The sequence below is a fragment of the Cryptomeria japonica genome, chromosome 8 (assembly GCF_030272615.1).
Source record: "Cryptomeria japonica chromosome 8, Sugi_1.0, whole genome shotgun sequence".
NCBI classification, from domain to species: domain Eukaryota; kingdom Viridiplantae; phylum Streptophyta; class Pinopsida; order Cupressales; family Cupressaceae; genus Cryptomeria; species Cryptomeria japonica.
In genome coordinates this window covers 132,314,737-132,333,424 of record NC_081412.1, presented here as the reverse complement: position 1 = coordinate 132,333,424, position 18,688 = coordinate 132,314,737, and the positions used below count along the sequence as shown (strand labels likewise).

Here is an 18,688-nt window from a genome sequence, read left to right as displayed (position 1 = left end):
GTTTTCAATTTTTGCAAGCAATATCTCCTAGCCATCCCTGCGTTCTTGAAACATTCAAAGTACGAGGACAGGGGTACCACAACAAGGGATGTGTCCCCAAGGAGCAATTGTAAATATTTTTTGACATCATTGAATAAAAAAGATGCTTTGTAAATATTTTTGACTTCATTGAATTAAAAAAAAGATGTCTCTCTCTCTCTCTCTCTCTCTCTCTCTCTCTCTCTCTCAATAACCATCATAGGATGCAATTCTTCTTACATACTCAAATTTATCATAAAAGCTTATGTATCAAACCACAAGTCACCAAACATCACCAATCACCCGATTCCATCAAAATGTATATGCTTTACTAGTTAAGGTCCTAATTCATAGTCTTGCTGGTAAACTCTATCAAACTGTCAAACTCTTACTCTGGTAGACCAAATCACTTAGCCAACATGTCAATCACTAAAAACCAACTATAAACATCATTAAACATCACTTGAACCTGGTTTCCATCAATGACAATATAGATAACTAATCATGTCATCTTCCTCTATTGGTACAGTCATCCACCATCATCTCATCTTCATCAGTTATGCCAAACATGCCAACAAAAAAAAATAGAGAGAGGTGGGTAATAAGACATGGATAAAGAAGTAGAGTGTGTAGAGTGAGGAAGGAAGAAACCTAGAAGGGGGAGAGAGAGGGGGGAGGGAGGGCAAGGTGACAACATAGATAATGGAGAAAGAGAGAGAGAGAATAAGAGACAGTTAAAATAAGAGAGAGTGGGGAGGGAGAGATATGGGGGTAAGGAAGGATGTAAATATAGAGAGGAAGAGAGGAAAATAGTGAGGAGAGACCTAGAGAGGGGAGAGAGAGAGATAGAGGGAAGTATAAACATGGTAAATACCATCAACCCTATTTACCCCAAACCCTAAACCCTATACCAATACCCTCAACCCTAACCCCAAACCCTCAGCCATTTAACCTAAACCCTATATCCTACATGTCATTCCCTAAACCCTATAAAATAGAGGGAGAGATGATGACCTATAGAGGGGAGGGAGAAAAAAGAACAAAGACAAAGAGAGGGATAAGAAGAGAGGGAGGGAGAGGTAGAGAGGGGGTAGGGGAGAGGTAGAGAGGTGAGGGAGAGAGAATATTACAAAGAGAGAAATAGGGGTAAGGAGAGAGGATAAGAGGAGAGGCAGGGAAAGAACTAGAGAGGGGATAGATATAGAGGTGAGAGATATAGAACCCAGGGGGAGAGAGGTTAGAGACCTAGGATGAGAGAGATAGAGGGGGAAGAGAGGTTGATAATGAGGTAGGAAGGGAGGGGTTGAAAACTAAAGAGTGAGGGATGGAGAGACCTAGAGAGGGGGAAATAGAGGGTGGGAGAGAGGTAGTGATAAAGAGAATGGATAATGAGTGGAGAGAAAAATAAGAGAGGAAGAGAGAAGAAGAGGGAGGGAGATAGAGATAGAGATGGGGTAAGGAGGGAGGGGGGAGAAATGTGAGAAGAATATAGGGAGGGAGAGACCTAGAGAGAGAGAGAGAGAGAGAGAGAGAGAGAGGAAGTATCAACACAAACAATACCCTAACCCTATGTAATAGGTGGGTAATGATATGTGGGTAATGAGATAAGGTAGGGGAGGCAAAGAGGTAAAGAGGGAGGCAATGAGAGACCTAGATATGGGGAAAGAGAAAGGGTTGGAGGGAGAGGTAGTGGTCTAGATAATGTAGATAGAGAGGAGAACAATAATAAGAGAGGGAGAGAGAAGAAGAGATGGGGAGGAATGCATTGATCGAGATGGGAGTAAGGAGGGAATTAAAGGTAGAGAGAGAGAGAGAGAGAGAGAGAGAGAGAAGTATTAGTGGAGAGGGAAGGAGGCAGAGAGAGTTAAAGGTAAAACCTCAACTATCCATCATCAATCATAAACCCTAAAATCTAAGCCTTAATCAAAGAGGGAGAGAGAGATAAATACAAATAGAATTGATCCAATGTGCAGACAATTTGGCACTAGAATTATTTTTTGCTAGCATTCTAAAAATGCATTTTCAATTTGTCCATTATTATTTTGTGTTTTTTTTATTGGGTGGCAGCCAAATTTGACACTCTCCAGACTTTTTAAGTTGACCAAGCATGAGGCTTGGTCATTCCAAGCCTCTTGGAAAGCATCAAATGTTCTGATGGGGGCCAAAAAATAAAGTGGCATCTTTTTGGTCTCCTATCTTGGTGCACTTACTCCTGGTGTAATATATATTTTGAATGCTATATTATGTTATCATATGAAGAGAAATTGTATTGTTAACAAGGAGAACAACATGAATATTAGAAATGATTTATCTTAATGATGATAATTTGAGTAAATTGGATCATGGATTATTGTGAGGCTAGGGAAAAAATTTAAATTGTTTGGATATTATGTTGGATTGTAGAGCAATATGGTATGGATTAGGATTATCTAGAAGGTGGGGTATATGAGATGGGTTTGATGTGAAATTTTATTCATAGATGGTGGAGAATTATTGAAAAAGAGTTATCGTGAAATCATATAGTTCAAAAAGTGAGATACAAGACATACATCAAAATTTATTCCAAACCATATGTATCACTAACCCCTAATGTTTAATAAGGTATGGGACACTATGATTTAATGAACAAGTGTGACTAAAATAGATAGGTGAAGGATGAAGGGTAAGTGCACCAAGATGGTGAACAAAAAGGGGGGTATAAGTGGCCACACTTTTTTTGAAAATAGGTAAATGTGAACTTGAAAAAGACATTTGCAAGTCAGGCACTCAAAACTAGGAGTTGAGAAGAGAATAATAATTGTATTACTCTAAATCTAGTTTCTAAACTACTAAAGTTTTTAAAAATTGGATAAGATTAAGAGGGTCAAACCTCTCACACATGAAAATTTGTTTCAGATTTTTTCAGAAAACATAACATAGTTGTTTTCGTGCACTGCACAAAATATATAGTTAGATTTAGTATTTTGCAAAACCCTTTGGTAGGATGATAGGTAAGAGTGAGATCTAGAAGTTGTTTATTTTTTTTATAATTTTTCCGTTGAGTTTTTTTTTTTTATGATTTTTTGAAGTGACGACATCTTGAAAATTTGGTACATGTTTGTGCATTGGGCGTAACTTGCATCAAAATAATAAAAATGCAAACTTTTTTTTAAAAGTGTATAGAATATAGTGTAGAACAGTAATATGTAATTTATTTTGAATTTGGTCAAGTATATCAAAATTTATTACAAAAATGGTAGACATATGTATGTGAGGATTGTCAAGGCACTGGTAAAGAAAATTAAAGTATACTATGCTAATGTTGTCAAAAAATAGAAAAATTTATATGGTTAGAAAACTGAGAAGACGTGTAAGATTATGGTGGTAATTTTAGAGATACTCACTTGATCATTTGTAAACCTGATGATGACAAAGTCAAGAAATCATGTTGTATGATAGAAAAACATGTAAAGGGACAAAAATGGGGGGAAAATGGGCTTGCAAGCCTTAGGGTTGTTTTCCAACCCTCTTACCAAGTAAAAACCTGCATAGGTTTTGAAAAATAGAAAGTACTCTTCGCGGTTCTACATAACCTGTACGGGTTATGTAGAACTAAAACCGTTATTTTGTGTTTCACAAAATCTGTATGGGCTATGTAGAACTAAAACCATTATTTTGTGTTTCACAAAACCCATACGGGTTATGAAGACATAATAATGTATGCTTGTAAACTTAGCATTTACTACACATATGTATAGACATACATATATAATATGTGTTTATCTATGTATATATGCATATCTATAGTTATATATACATATATTTATATAGATATATGTATATATGTTTGTATACATGCATGTCTCTCTTCTTTTCCTCTCTCTCACATCTTCCTTCCCCCATCACCATCTCTATCTATTCTAAGCCCTAATTATCCTCCTTGAGTTCTATCTCATCTCTCTCCCCCTCATAATTCTCTCTTTGTTGAGTCTCTCACCCTTTTCTCCTTCTCATTCTCTCTCTACCTCATGTCTCTCTCTCTCTCTCTCTCTCTCTCTCTCTCTCTCTCTCTCTCTCTCTCGGAAAATTATAAGATAATTTATTAGTGTTAGAAGTCTTCAAACGTCTTCAAAGCCTAGAATTTGCAAACGTCTTCAAAGCCTAGAATTTGCACAATTTGGAAAAAAATATATATATATTGTTATTTCTACCAACAAAACTCACTAAAATATGAAATGGAAAGCAATTGTGAGGGTGCGTCCGAAGAAAGTTGGGATATGCGTAAATGACATATCAAGAGAAGAAGTAATTTGAAAAAGAGTTGGGGATTCCTAGCATTCTTCCAATGAACATCCACGCATACAAAGGGATTTTTAGATAACCAAAGACCCAAATGAACTAGATAGATTTACTTTCAAGCCATGATTCAAAAAAGTTGGACATTAATTAGGGAAACTGCTTAGATTACCAATTTCTAGATTCTTTCAAATTTTATACAAAATATCTTATCAAGAATGCAAAGAGATAAATTTTCATTTAGAAACAAACTAGTAATCCCAATTATAGCTGAAACCCTAGCAAGGGATGTAAGATTTACCAACAATTGAAAAGAAGCAACTTCATACAGATTAAGGAGTCAAAACAAACTGCTCCATCAAATTAAGTGCCTACAATTTGAAACAGGCTTCGAAGAGGGTTAAGCCAAATATTATCAATGACTACAAGGTGCACAACATTGCTAAGCATATAACAGACACATTTTGCAGTATGCACAACGGTCTTTGGGAGATCGCTCTAGAGTTATTACAATTCCCTACCAAATGGTTCACTTAGAGACAAAGTTCAATTGGGAGAAATACTTGTAGGTGAACTCATCAGATGTTGAAATGGGGAGTTTAAATTAACAATATTTGTGTATTTCTGTCATGTCCCTTTAGGGAAATTACAATTGGTATCAAAGCCTTTATCCTACCAACCTGAGGATCAAGAAGCGTAGTTGATGCAATCAAGCCAAAGAGCTCAAAGGGCAATAGAGAAAAAAAGAAGGAAATTTGCAGCAAATAATAACCCTACTCAAAACAATAAAATGATTGAACAGTTGGGGGCTTTGAGCCTTCATGGAATAAGGAAATTTGATTCTGAGTATGATTCAAAATATGATTCAATAAAGAACAACAATATATATTTAAAGAAAGTGATTGGAATGCCTATATGATTGTATCTACTATTTATTCGTTTACAAATTTGTTAGGAAGCTATAATTTATTTATCTAATTGGCTTGCCAATCCATCAAGAATCATAAGATTAATAATTATTTATCTGATTTACATCAGGCAATAATATCTTGAATCAATGTGAAACGTTCGTAGGGAGATGCAGCAGCACCGATTCCCTCATAAGTATGCCAACCCCAAGATAGATTGACTGGAGATCCTGCCATGCTAGTGGCCCAAGGGGCTGAATGATTCGAGGCTCATTCTGTGCTCTCAGACTTGGTTGAGGAGGGCAGTCTCTCGACATCTTATCATGCTTTCCCAGCACATTCCTAATATGGTTGGCTGATGGAAATAACCTATGAAATGGATCCATGTGAATTTAGGATGTTTTTTTTCAATAGGGATTATTTATGATCACAATGCTTGGTTTTAATTAATTACAATTTTCTCTAAGTTTAACTGCAATTTTCTCTGTACACATGGGATGAGGTCTCTGCCGCTCTTGCATCTTTCAATATCTTTGCTGGGCATCCTTTGATTGGTGGATTTTTTATCAGAAATGAAATTCTGGAGGAGGAATCAACTCATAGGGCGATTCTCATCTCCTTCATTAATGGTATGATGGCATCTTCAGCTGCTCCCTTCCATGCTTGGATTTTCTCCAACAGAGAGATTATTGGTGAGCCTTTATTCACTCTTTCACTGTCCAAGTTTGATGCTATCTGGGAATTGATTACTCATGGTTTGCTGGATCCTCATGGATATCCTTCGTCATTTCCTCTTCCTGCTGATTTAGAGTCTTCAGAAGAATCTTCTAATGGACTGTAATCAAGGTTGATCATGTTTATATTTTGTACTGTATCATGTTCCGGGTCCTCTGACTGTAGTCTTTCTTGGCATGAAATGATCTTTTGCTGGGTATAGTCAAGTTTGAAGTGATGAGGGCGACTGTTTTCCCCTCAATTTTGTTCACAAACAGCTCTCAGAATTATCTTGTTGTATGTATAGATATGGTTGAGGTTGATGTCTTCCCTTCTTTTTGGTATGTATAGTTATGGTTGAGGATTGATGTCTTCCCCTCCTTTGGTTTACATGTATTTATAAACTTATACTATAATATATAATATTTCAGGCTTCGGCCTTTTGCTTTAAAAAAAAAACTGCAATTATGTAATTTTTTTTATAGAATACAATTTGTAAATAAACTGTATTGTTGGAACTGATATTTTGGGTAAAAATCAGGTGTATCTCCAAAGGGGACATTACAATTTCACATATACGTCTAGTTACTGATAATTGTATTTCAAAATTGGAGAAGAGCGGAGAGCATATAGTAAATCATTACAAGGAATTGGCTGACGAAACATTGAAATCTTATGCCCTTTTTTAGGAATCTAGACCAACTCAATACCAAAATACTCAACACAAATTCAGTTTGTGAATTCTAAAATTGAAACAGAAGTTTAACAAAAACTCACTCTCCTAGAAAATCCTATCCACTTTTTGTTTGTGAGTTGCCTACAAGACCCAAATTCTTGAACCCTCGCTCATTCCACCTCCCATTTCTGCCTGTGTTTAACCTTTACTTTGCTTCACTTGCACTACTACAACTGCTGTATACTTGTCTTGGCGGTCTTTTATAATTGGCTACCTCTTACAGCCTTTGCCTTCTCTTATTGTTCCACCTATATTGCTTACTATATAATTCCTTGGTCCACTCACAAAACAATGTCATCTTCTACTGCATTTGTTTGGCCTCAATAGCATTAATACCTTTGTCTGTGGCATTGACCTTTAGATCAGCCCTCTCTCTAACATATCTCCTCGTACTGTTGTAAAATATGTTGTAATTCATGGTCACATCTAACACGGAGATCTTGAAAGATGATGTAGTGCCTTCTTATAGGCAAATTATCCAGCAATTGTTTGACACTTCTGTTATTACCAAGATACCCTATATAGAAATTGTAAGTACGTTGTTTCTCTCAAGTTATTCTTAGACATCTTAAGGTGCAAAGAAATGCCACAAATACTTAAAGACTTGGGTAAGCTCACTCTCCCCATTGTGTCTTAGACTGCAATGCCTCTTGAATTGGTTGATCCATTCTCTCCTCTTGTCCTTATATATTCATGTTATTGTCCATGGTTATTCTAAACCAGCTTCTGCTTCGATTGAACTGCAGCCTGACCAAACTTTGGACAGGCAACAGCGCCTAAAATATTTGCTACAGAACTGCTATACCAACAAGAACGCTATATGTAATGCTAAAATCACATACCATGAATATACTCTAGGAGAAAATGGCAAACAAAAGCTTTATTGCAAAAAGTATAGCACAACGCTTGTGCTTGGTATAGTGAGGCCGTGTGATATTACTATTAGCATCTTCACAATGACATTCGACTTGTTCTTTGTAAAAGAACTATCCTTGGTTAAAGACAACTAACCCAATTGTTCCGAATTAAAAGAAATATATACAGTTAGAAAACCTAGGCCAACAATAAATTAATTAGCAATATTACTATGCACCTGATATTTAATTAAAAGATCAAAAAAGACACAATTATAATTATATTGAAAGTACAAGAATAGAATTAACAACTCCTAAAGTTAGTGGGTCCGTCTTCGTTGACGTCTACGACAATCAAAACAATCTGAGCCAGAATATTTTTGATAGCTTACAGTTTTACTCTTATGTAGTCGGTCAGGAGACACATTCAATTCTTCAACAAGTATCTTACGGAATATTTTATTCTCCTCCTTCAGCTCTTCAAGTATTTCCTGATGCCTCAAAAGCTGATCACACCACAGATTCTCATACAATTTAGTTAACATGTTTAGTACCAAACCAAAGAAATGTCGTGGAAAAAAAACACCCATAATGGATGACAGAAACTTTCACAAACATTAGAAGTAAAGGGAATATAAGAAAATTTTACCATTTGTAGTGTCTGGTTTTCTGACTGCAGTTTCCCTACCTAAAAACACCAGGTGACAGACTTATTAGCAACAAATTATCCAACAAACTAATACTGGAAAAATAAATAGACTCTAATCATTCAAACAAAATCAGGATGGTAGGAATAATCAACTATACTTCATCGATCTGACATCACATATTGCCCAATATATTAATGACGGGCAGATACAAAAGGAATCTGTCCTTCTAAATGAATTGCTATAGTTTATTGTAGCGATGGAAAATACAGTAAGGAAAATAAATTAGTTACGTCTTATATTCAATCTGTAACGCTCAACAGTCAAGTCACATTGTAATGTCCCCTCTTTGAATAGGATTTAATTATAAATAATTATAAAAAATTTAAAATACAAAAGAATAAAAATAAGATTAAAATTAAAATATTAAAGAAAAAAATTAAAATTTAATTAAGATTAATGAATGGTCAAAAGGCATAAAAAAGTTGTGACTCCCTCAAACATGAGATATAAAAGGGCGAAGAGAACCTCATTTGAAAGGCGGATGGAGAGAGGAAGAAGAAAGAAGGGAGCCTGTGAAACAGAGAGGGATTAATGGAAGTAGAAAGGAATGGGCAGAAATGATGAAGGGTTGTAACTCTTTCAAAGAATGGTAATTATTGAAGGTTGTAATCCTGGCAAAGGGCAGATATGATGAAGAGGTTTGACTCTCCCTCACATGGGAAGTTATAAAGCGGAGAAAATTTCATTTGAGGAATACATCTAAGGGTGATCAACTTGGGGAATAATTCAAGGGAGATTAACTTGGCGAACAGAAAATAAGCATTGTAATGAATTATCAGAAGTGCAGATCTGATTTGAATAATAAGACAGCAATGAGGAGACATGACCCGTTTGAATGGATCTCTCTTTCCAAAGAGATGTGTCTCCTCAATGAGATATGAAGGTATAAAAAGACACAAACTCAATCACACCAAAGAGGACATTCAACAGATCGAAGAAGAACTAATTCTAATAAAGAAAGCAAATCCAGATCGAACCTTTAGTCATCCAACAGCAAATGCATCAAAGCAAAAAATCTTCACTCAGACTTAAAACAGCAGTCAGATATTATTTTCAGATCTGACCTTCTCAGCACTCTATATTCTCACATTCATGTGTGGTGTATATATATATGCTTAAGTGCAGACTCATATATAAGATATACCTGACTATCTGAAATCCATCTTCTAGGAAGGGCCTCAAGTATAAGAGGGTTATAAGAGGGTTATCTAAGTAGGCCACCCTAGAGTTGACCATATAACTGGCTCCTAGGGCCAAGAGGGCTCTGATATCAATCCGCTCTTGGGCTTCGATAGAACAACCAAGAAACCCCCTTATGACCTTCACCCAACTCCACAATGATGGCACTTGTTGTTAGGAGGATGAGAAATTGATAGGGAAAACAGGTACAAGAAACCCACTAAGTAGGCCACGTCGATGATGTCCTTATTGACTGCCCACCGAGGACAAGAGGGCTCTGGCATTGCTCCGCTCTTGGGCTTAGTATAGAAATGGCTTCGGGGGACCTATCATGCTTCTTCCTCCAAACCCTAATGTGCTTGTATAACATTAATGATAATATATGAGTATGATGTGACCTTGTCTAACCCTAATAATTGGAAGTTTGAATAAACCACATTATTTAAAGAGATTTTGTCGTAAGATGTAACCCTAACTCGTTGCAATTGCGATTCTAGAGTAAATTCTAGGGCAAATTAGGAAGGGAACATTACATACATTTCAGGCTTTGTGGCTTGGAAAATTAGAGGGGCAACTTCAGCATCCAAATAAGTACTAAGGGTGAAATTGCTGTTGGCTTTTATTTCTGCATCTCTAAAATTGAACCAAAAATAGTGTCACTAGCAGCATAAAAACACAGTTTTACATTAGCATCTTGCTTTAAAGTGAAGGTTGACACGACTCCGGAGCTGTACCTAAACTAAGGGTTGACAACAAAATTTTCATCAACTAAAATGGTGCACTAAGGTACACACTACACCGAAGTCTAGAATCACACCAAAAAGAGATCAATGCCATAACTATGAATGAAGATGATTATGTGTCATACCAAGACTTCTCAACACTTAGCAGAACTGTAACAAGATAGTTCCAAGACTATAACTGTAGTCGGCAGATTTTGCTAAGTATGCTTATAAACAAATATTGGTTAGCCAAGGTGTTAAGTATGTAGTTATTAGTCAGCAATGTTACGTAATGGTGTGTGTTTGTTTCCAACAAGTAGTTGTTACTTGATAGTTCCTGACGGTTGGTAATCTTAACCAATCACAAACTATTTATGTACTCATTTTGGATGTCTCAGGTACCGGTTGCTATTGTCAGGTACACATTGCATATTGGAATAAATGATCTATCTTTCTGAAACTATATTGTACTTGGTATTCTATGTTCTGATATTCCATGTTCTATAAGTTACCTTCATTTACTCTGTATGTTAAGTAACGTTTCTCTACCTGAGTAAACAATAACCAACCCACAAGTAGTTGTGCAGCTATTACCATCAACCTGCATGTGAAATCGTACAAATAATGTGACTCTACTATGCATTCTATTTGATCATTCTTATAAGCAATTTATCCTTAATGAAAAAAAAATTGAGAAGACTACTAGCATTGCTTGATGGATAATGAAATATTTGTTTGGAAACTCATTTTGTTCCACCAATCGTGCCTGTACTAATTTGATTAGCAAAGTGGATCTCCATCAATAACTGTAGACAATAGCGAGCAGAATACTGTGACGTATTCACACATTGCCCCATTGCAAATAGAGGACCCCTACTTTTTTCACTTTGTGGGGTTTTGCTTTCTAGGTTTTAGGGTTTTTGTCTTTTAGCCTTTGCTTTTTGAGTGTCGCCAGGGGGATCAATAGGATGGTAGGCTTTGCTTGAGCCAAGGGAGTCAGCAGGTGCTCCAGGTTAGGGCTTCTTTGAGAGTCTTCTTTAGTTTGCCCTTGTTGCTAATTGTGTCTTGCTTGGTGAGTGGGTATCATTCTTGAAGGTCCGAGCTAGGTCAAGTTGGTGAGTGATGAAGTCTGGAATGTCATCCTGATCTTCAAATGCCCTGAAATTTGGCTAAGTCTGGAATGTCCTAATCCTGAAATTTGGCTAAGTCTGGAATGTCCTACTCCTGAAATTTGACATCCTGAAATTTGACTAAGTCTGGAATGTCCTACTCCTGAAATTTGACTAAGTCTGGAAAACTGAAGAATCCTCCAAAAACTAGATTTTGCAATATAACTCCTGGAGGTCCGAAACCACTCTCAAACATCCTGGAAGTATATATGGAATATAACTTAAAGTATAAGATTCTTATACTTAAATGTTATATTCCATAAAATGATCCTGACGGAGAGTCCAAAATGTCAAATTTCGCTCCTGACCCTTCCAAAGGGTCCAAAGCAAATTTCGCTCCTGACCCTTCCAAAGGGTCCAGAGCGAAATTCTCCATAAGACATTCTACTTTGACCAAAACCTAGAACTAACACATTCTCAGGCTTGAATGAAGGTAAAAACGCTTGTTTGAATGAAGAAATGTGAAAAAGAAGTCAAGATCTTGGCCAAGAATAGGGATTTCGCTCCTGACCCTTCCAAAGGGTCCAGAGCGAGAATCCTTGAAGACCTCAAATTCTCACTTATCAAGGCCAAATTTCTAGTTCCTAAGGCATGTTTGAAGGTTTTTTTGAATGTTCTAGCCTTGTCAAGATTGAAAGATGAAGGATTTTAGTCAAGAAGATGAATTTCGCTCCTAACCCTTCCAGAGGGTCCAAAGCGAAATCCTTGAAAACACTCATTTTTCCTTTAGCAAGAGTCAAGACCAAGGTGGAGATGCATGAGGAAGGATCTATGTTTGCCTCCCAAAGAGGATGAAAATAGGAAAAGTCAAGGATCCAACCCAAAACAAGAAATTCGCTCCTGACCCTTTGGAAGGGTCCGAAGCGAAAATCTTTGTAGCTCTCATTTCCTTTCAAATTTTGACTAAGTGTTGATTTCTAGGGCATGTTGGGGAATGAATTGGTATGTTCTTGCCTTGAGATGAGTTGGATAATTTTGAAGAGCACGATGTTAGCCTAAAAGAGAATTTCGCTCCTAACCCTTCCAAAGGGTTCAAAACGAAATTCACTATAAACCTCATGTGCTACCTTGAATGGGCTTAAAACCTGGTTCCCCAAGTGGAAAACGATCTATATTTGCCTCCAGGAGAAAATTGAAGTGTGAAAAATGAACAATCAAGCCTAAAAAATGATTTTCGCTCCTGACCCTTCCAAAGGGTCCAGAGCGAAAATCTTCTTAGACCTCATTTCCTCCCTAGTTTGACAAAATTTTGATTTGCAAGGCGTCTTGAAAGCAAGGATGGACATCTTTTGCCATTTGAAATGTTTGAAAGCGTTGGAGAAATGAAAAATCAAGCTCAAAACATGATTTTCGCTCCTGACCCTTCCAAAGGGTCCAGAGCGAAAATCTTCATGGACCTCATTGTCTTCCTTGTTAGGCCAAGTTCTTAGTGTTCAAGGCATGATGGAGGAGGGATAGACATATTCTTGCCTTGAGAAATGATGGAAAGCAATAAAAGATGAAATATCAAGCCTAGAATGAGATTTTCGCTCCTGACCCTTCCAAAGGGTCCAGAGCAAAAATCTACCTAAGATGCATTTCCTTCCTTGTTTGACCCAATTTTGATGTCCAAGGCATGTTGAAAGAGAGAATGGGCATATTGAAATCTTTAAGGACGTTTGAAAGAGTTAAGGAATGAGTGTTTTAGCCAAGGAAGGAAATTTCGCTCCTGACCCTTCCAAAGGGTCCAGAGCGAAATTCCTTACAAGCCTATATTTTTAACCTTGCTTGAGCTTAAAACCTTGTTCCTAGGGCGAAGAAAGATGAGATTTTACCTTGCAATAAAGATTGGGTTTGAAAGAATGATGATTTTGGTCTAAAAACGGAAATTCGCTCCTGACCCTTCTAGAGGGTCCAGGGCGAAATTGTGCAAAAGCTATCTTTTCCCTTAGTTTCATGCCAAATCTAGTGTGGATCATGATTAAAGAAGGCCTTAGGAATGACTCGAAATTGCCAATGATTATCAAGATTGAAGGAATTGAGCCCAAATGATGAAAATCGCTCCTGACCCTTCCAGAGGGTCCAGGGCGAAAATTCTTCAACTACCCATTTTCCCTAGCAAAATCAAGTCAAACTTGGGTTGGATGTGAGAGGAGAAGTGTTTTCTAGCCTTTTGAGGTGAATTCAACTTGAAATGATGGAGGAATAAGCCTAAATTAAGAAATTCGCTCTTGACCCTTCCAGAGGGTCTAGGGCGAAATTTCACCAAAACCACCTTTTTTCCAAATTTGTGACAAGACAATTGCAAACTAAAGTGAATTGGGATGGAAGACGTCTTTAGGAGTAACTTCAAGTTGCTAGGAAACATTAAAATTGAAGGAATTGAGCCAAATCAAGAATTTCGCTCCTGACCCTTCCAAAGGGTCCAGAGCGAAATTCTAAAATCCACCTATTCCTTTCACATTTGTGCCAAGCCAAGCCTAGACAAAGATGATAGAAGCCCTTGAAATTGCCCTTGAATGGATTTTTGTCTCCAAAAATGATGATTTTGGGCAAGAGGAAGAATTTCGCTCCTGACCCTTCCAAAGGGTCCAGGGCGAAATTCATTAGAGGTCCTGTCCCTAGCCATGATTTCTAGCGAAATTCTCTTTTCTAGTCATTTTGAGGTCAAACAAAATGTTGCAAGCATGGGAGAGGGATCCAAGGATGAGAGTCCATGTAGACAAAGTGAGAAGAATGGACTTGAGTGAGGGAAGACAAGCTAGGAATGAATTTCGCTCCTGACCCTTCCAAAGGGTCCAAAGCGAAATTCTTCAAATCAACTATTTTTTCCCTTGTATGAGGGCGTGGTTGAGGATGGAAGGATGTTATTTAGCCTTGCAAGATAGATTGGAGTAAAGAAGATGAAGGATCAAGCTTAAAACTTGAATTTCGCTCTTGACCCTTCCAAAGGGTCCAGGGCGAAATTCACAAAATGTCCTTTTTCCTTCAAGTTTGAGCTAAGCCAAGACGATGATCAAGGCAAATTGGACCTAAAGATGGCCATAGGCATGTGTTTCAATAGGTTTTGAGTCCAAGAGGTAAGGATTTTGAGCTAAAGAGTGGATTTCGCTCCTGACCCTTCCAAAGGTTCCAGAGCGAAATTCCCATTATCACCTAATTGGCCCATGTAAGAAACTAAAAGGATGGATCCCTAGACTTTGTTGGACAAAAACAAGCATATGCTCACCTTCCGGAGGATTTTGAAGTCAAAAAATGGAGTAATTGAGGCCTAACAAGGAAAATTCGCTCCTGACCCTTCCAGAGGGTCCAGGGCGAAATCTTTTGAAACTATTATTTTTCACCTTGTTTCGGCCAGACGAGGAGCTGGTTGTGAGGTAACGTTGAAAAGAGGTCCAAGTTGGCCAAGAATGCAAATTTCACTCCTGACCCTTCCAGAGGGTCCAGGGTGAAATTCTTATAGGGCCTGTCCCTGGGGAAAATCTTGAGCAAGCTTCATTTTGATGTCTTCTTGTTGATGATTTAAGGTATAAAATGCTATGTTAGAATAAATATATTATGTGTCCTTAATCATCTTATGGTTTGTCTTGCAGATGAAAGAAGACCAGGCCAGATCAAGGACGACCTCCACAAGACCAGGCTAGATCAGGGACGACATCTTCCAGTCCAGCATTCCAAGGGAAGGTACACCATCCATCCTGCACATCAAAGACAAAGGAGGTCAGAGCAAGGGTATGTTGGAGAAGCAAACAGTTTCAGAAGAGTTAACTAAAGTTAGCTTCTCAGCATCATCAAATTGAATATCTACCAAGTTGTAAGTGTCAGACAAGGTGGCATCCCAGTCATCACTCCTCCAGTCAGATTGGTCCACCTCAGCGTGTCCAAATTCAATGTACTTGACTCATCAAAGATGGCACTAACTTCGATGTACCTACCTCGGTCATAGATTGGTCGAATATTCCAGAGAAGACATGTGTCCAAATAATGCAATTATTTCATTGGCCAGAATTGAGTTGGTTGTAACAAACCCTAATTAGGGTTTTCATTGTAAAATCTCAACCATTGATCTCAAATTGATCTGAGCCATTGAATTGTATTGAGAGCACTATATAAGCCCTGCCTCCTCATTTGTAAAGGATTAATAGATAATAGTTAGTCAATAGTTGATAGTAGGTGAATAGTTAGCTAATAGTGAATAGTCAATTGATAGAATAGCAATTAGAGTAGAATGGCAAGAGAAGGCAAAGATTGTTGCCAAGATGTTGTTGTAAAAGACTTGTAAAACTTCATTGAAGAAATGGTGAAATCTATGGGTCGATTCAACAATTTGCATGGTCTTTATACTTCTCAGATTTGATTTCATGTTATTAGATGAGTGGAAGAAATGTGTTTGATTGATGATGAAATTTGTATATCCATACTACTAGCAGTTTGTTGATTGCAGACTTGCCTTGTGTAGTCAACTGGAATCATTCAGCTTAAGCTTAACTTCAATTGTCGCTTCTTCACTGATATGCATCAACCTGATGGTGTCTATGCTTATAGCGATGATCTAAGCATCATAAAGCTTTCCTTCGAAGATCGCACTAACCTTGTGGAGATGGTCCTGGGATGTCAAAACAAGACTTAGTTAGAATTTCACCAAAGGTTATTCATTGCTCCTACATTCTTAGTGTCAGAATTAGATCCTTTCCTCGCCCTCATCCTTTTTCTTTTTTTTTTCAAAATCTAGGCCAATGAAATCTTGTGATTCCAGCAAATCAAACATTCAGGTCATTGAGTGTAAGTCCCCTTGTGATTCCAACAAAATCACATCATACCACAAAGAGCTTATCCACGAGTAGAGATCCTACATAACAGGAACCTTGAAGCTTCTCCGATTGATCCTTCTGCGATATCTTCAGCATTCGGGAGCTTTATTCAAGAGAGGATAAGGTACCTTTAGGTATTTTATTCTGTGTTTGGTCATGTACAAAAAACATGTCAACAATTAGCAAAGTGGATCTCCATCAATAACTGTAGACAATAGCGAGCAGAATACCCATCCCAGCTCCCCCAAACTCTGCAAACGTGAATGCATGAGTAGATGCCATTTAGCCTTGTCTAGTAGATCACTTACTATTAGAATAGGTTTGCCAATTGGCTGGACTTTGGTTAACTTAATTGCTATCAAGCAGCGCATTATTTTGGCAACTAAACATAAGACAGAATGTCAATTTGGAGCAATTGGTACACCAATGCACAATTGGTGTAATCTGATCATTTAGGGAAGTCAGAGATTTAGTACATAGAAATGCAAGAGTCCCAAATAAGGACCAATTTGGCATTAACCTCATGTCTATTAAATTAAATACAGAGGGATGCTGTTCTACATATGGCCCAACGCATGACTTTATAAATATATTTGTACGCAAATTTTATCAATATATAATAATTGTGTCTCATTCCCATTTCTTTGAAGTCATTTTCTGGGGTATGGTTTTTAATGAGATATTTGCTTCATTTTTGCACATGAATAAGATGCCCTGTATACAAAGAAACAAGATTGAAGAAATGTAGTGTTAATAAATTGAGCAAGAGGTATCAAAGTGCCGCTTGAATATCTTAGAAGGACCAAAGCTTTTTTAAGTAAATAGAAAAAAGGGAAGTTGATAGGGGCCATCAACTCTTCAAGAGAGGCAGTCTAACAGTAAACCATATCGAATTCTAAAAGTTTAGGCCACTTTGAAAACAATATAGGAAGCCATAAAGCTGTATACAGAAACCCCTGTGGTAACAGAGCAGATATTAAATAGTAAGTTGTAAAATACATAACAAATGTTATAAAATTGTTATTTCAACCACAGTTACAAAAATCATCAAAAAATCATGAGAAATTGAGATAAATCAGAAATGGCCCTGGAAAATGGTTTTGTATTTTTCAATCAGAAAAATCATGCTTTTCTTATGAAATTGGGATCAACAGCTTTAACCATAGAAATAAAACCGTAATAATGTTGCAATAAACTTGGGAAAAATTTGCAGATTGTAAGCAAATTAAAAGGTTTTGTGGCAATTTTCCACAAATTTTAGCAATTTTTGAGCGACAAAATTAGGGTTTCTGGGTTTTTTTTTTTTTTTGTCGATTTTTTTCTGATTCTACTCTAACAGCTGACCTTAACCCAATAAAATCCCAATTTTTTGAAAAAATCTTCCTTTGGTTTGCCAATTTATTTCTGAGAAAGATTTTTGCTATTATTTTAAAGTTTAAGCCATGTTATCAATAACAGCCATGCTGCAGGTGCATAGGATCCAATCTTGAAGTTTGAAAAAATTAGCGCTGCTACCTATGACACAAGCCAGAACCAAGGTGCCAGTAGTCTGCTGTCAATGAAATGCATGCATGAACACAGATCTGAGGCCTTCTGAACGCATGCTGCGCAAGGCAAAACTGTATAAATATATTTAAGACAGTTTTATGAAAAAACAAAAATTTGCATCCTATCTCTATTCTTTCATGTCTTTTCTGGGGTTGATTTTTTTTATTATGCATTTATTTCCTTTGCTATTAAGTAATAACAAGGTGCTTTAGAAAGAAGATATAGATTTTACAGCTCATTGAGAAAAGAATGGGCTCACAACCATCGAAGCTTCACCAAACTAAATCATTAGCTCATGTAGAATGGGAAGTTTACAAAACAAAGGAAGTTATACCATAGTAGCCCGATTGTGCTCAATGGAGATCCCAGCAGAAAGCACAACTAGCTGAATTTACAGAAAATCATCTAGCAACACCAATAAGTAATAACTATTCCATGAGTCAGAACAATTAGCAGCAGTTCAGGATCACCATTACCCAACTTAGTTGATTCCAAGTAGCCATCAACCTACCATCAGAACCTATAGCTACCCTTATGAGCAAAAAAATTTACGAGTGATACTGAAAGAATAGTTAGACATATGGATTCAAGAATCATTCATCCCAGAAAAGCACCCACTTTTGGCTCATGATTGTGGTCAAAACAAAGGATTAGTCAGAAAGGATATGTCTATATTACCAGGACCTCAACACAGTCACTATCAAAGATAAGTTTTCTCCTGCAGCCATTGATGATTTATTAGATGTGAAATGTTGTTACGACTGCATTCAGAAGCCATTAAGGCAATTATGAATTCCTAGTGATGCTATTTTTGTCTCACTAATGCCCCACCTACAAAGTCTAATGAATACATCTTTTTGTCCATTCCTCAGGAGAATATATTTTGGTCTTCTTCAATAAGTTACTAATCTACAGTAAAGTTAGACAGCTCATATGGAACATGTGAAGTAGGGTTTGCACATTTTGAAAATAAATTCTACACCAAGAAATCTAAATATGTCTTTCAACTGCAGTAAGTAAAGTAGTCGATCCAAATGTCTCAAAGGAAGGAGCTACAGTAAATAT

General features: G+C 37.1%; 1 protein-coding gene across 9 annotated transcripts in view; it reads right to left on the bottom strand.

The window, feature by feature from the left end:
* LOC131041630 (uncharacterized) overlaps window positions 1–18,688 on the bottom strand; it is a 121,867-nt gene that overhangs the window by 60,713 nt on the left and 42,466 nt on the right. For 5 of the 9 annotated variants that reach the window (XM_057974770.2, XM_057974774.2, XM_057974778.2 and 2 more), the window contains 2 exons: window positions 8,155–8,193; window positions 7,772–8,011 (listed from right to left, as the gene is read on the bottom strand). In XM_057974770.2, coding sequence (XP_057830753.1) covers window positions 7,826–8,011; window positions 8,155–8,193 — 225 coding nt within the window. In that variant the 3' untranslated portion in view covers window positions 7,772–7,825. Of the gene's footprint in view, window positions 1–7,771; window positions 8,012–8,154; window positions 8,194–18,688 lie in introns of those variants that run through there. The other 4 variants (XM_057974773.2, XM_057974771.2, XM_057974772.2 and 1 more) reach the window with 1 other exon arrangement.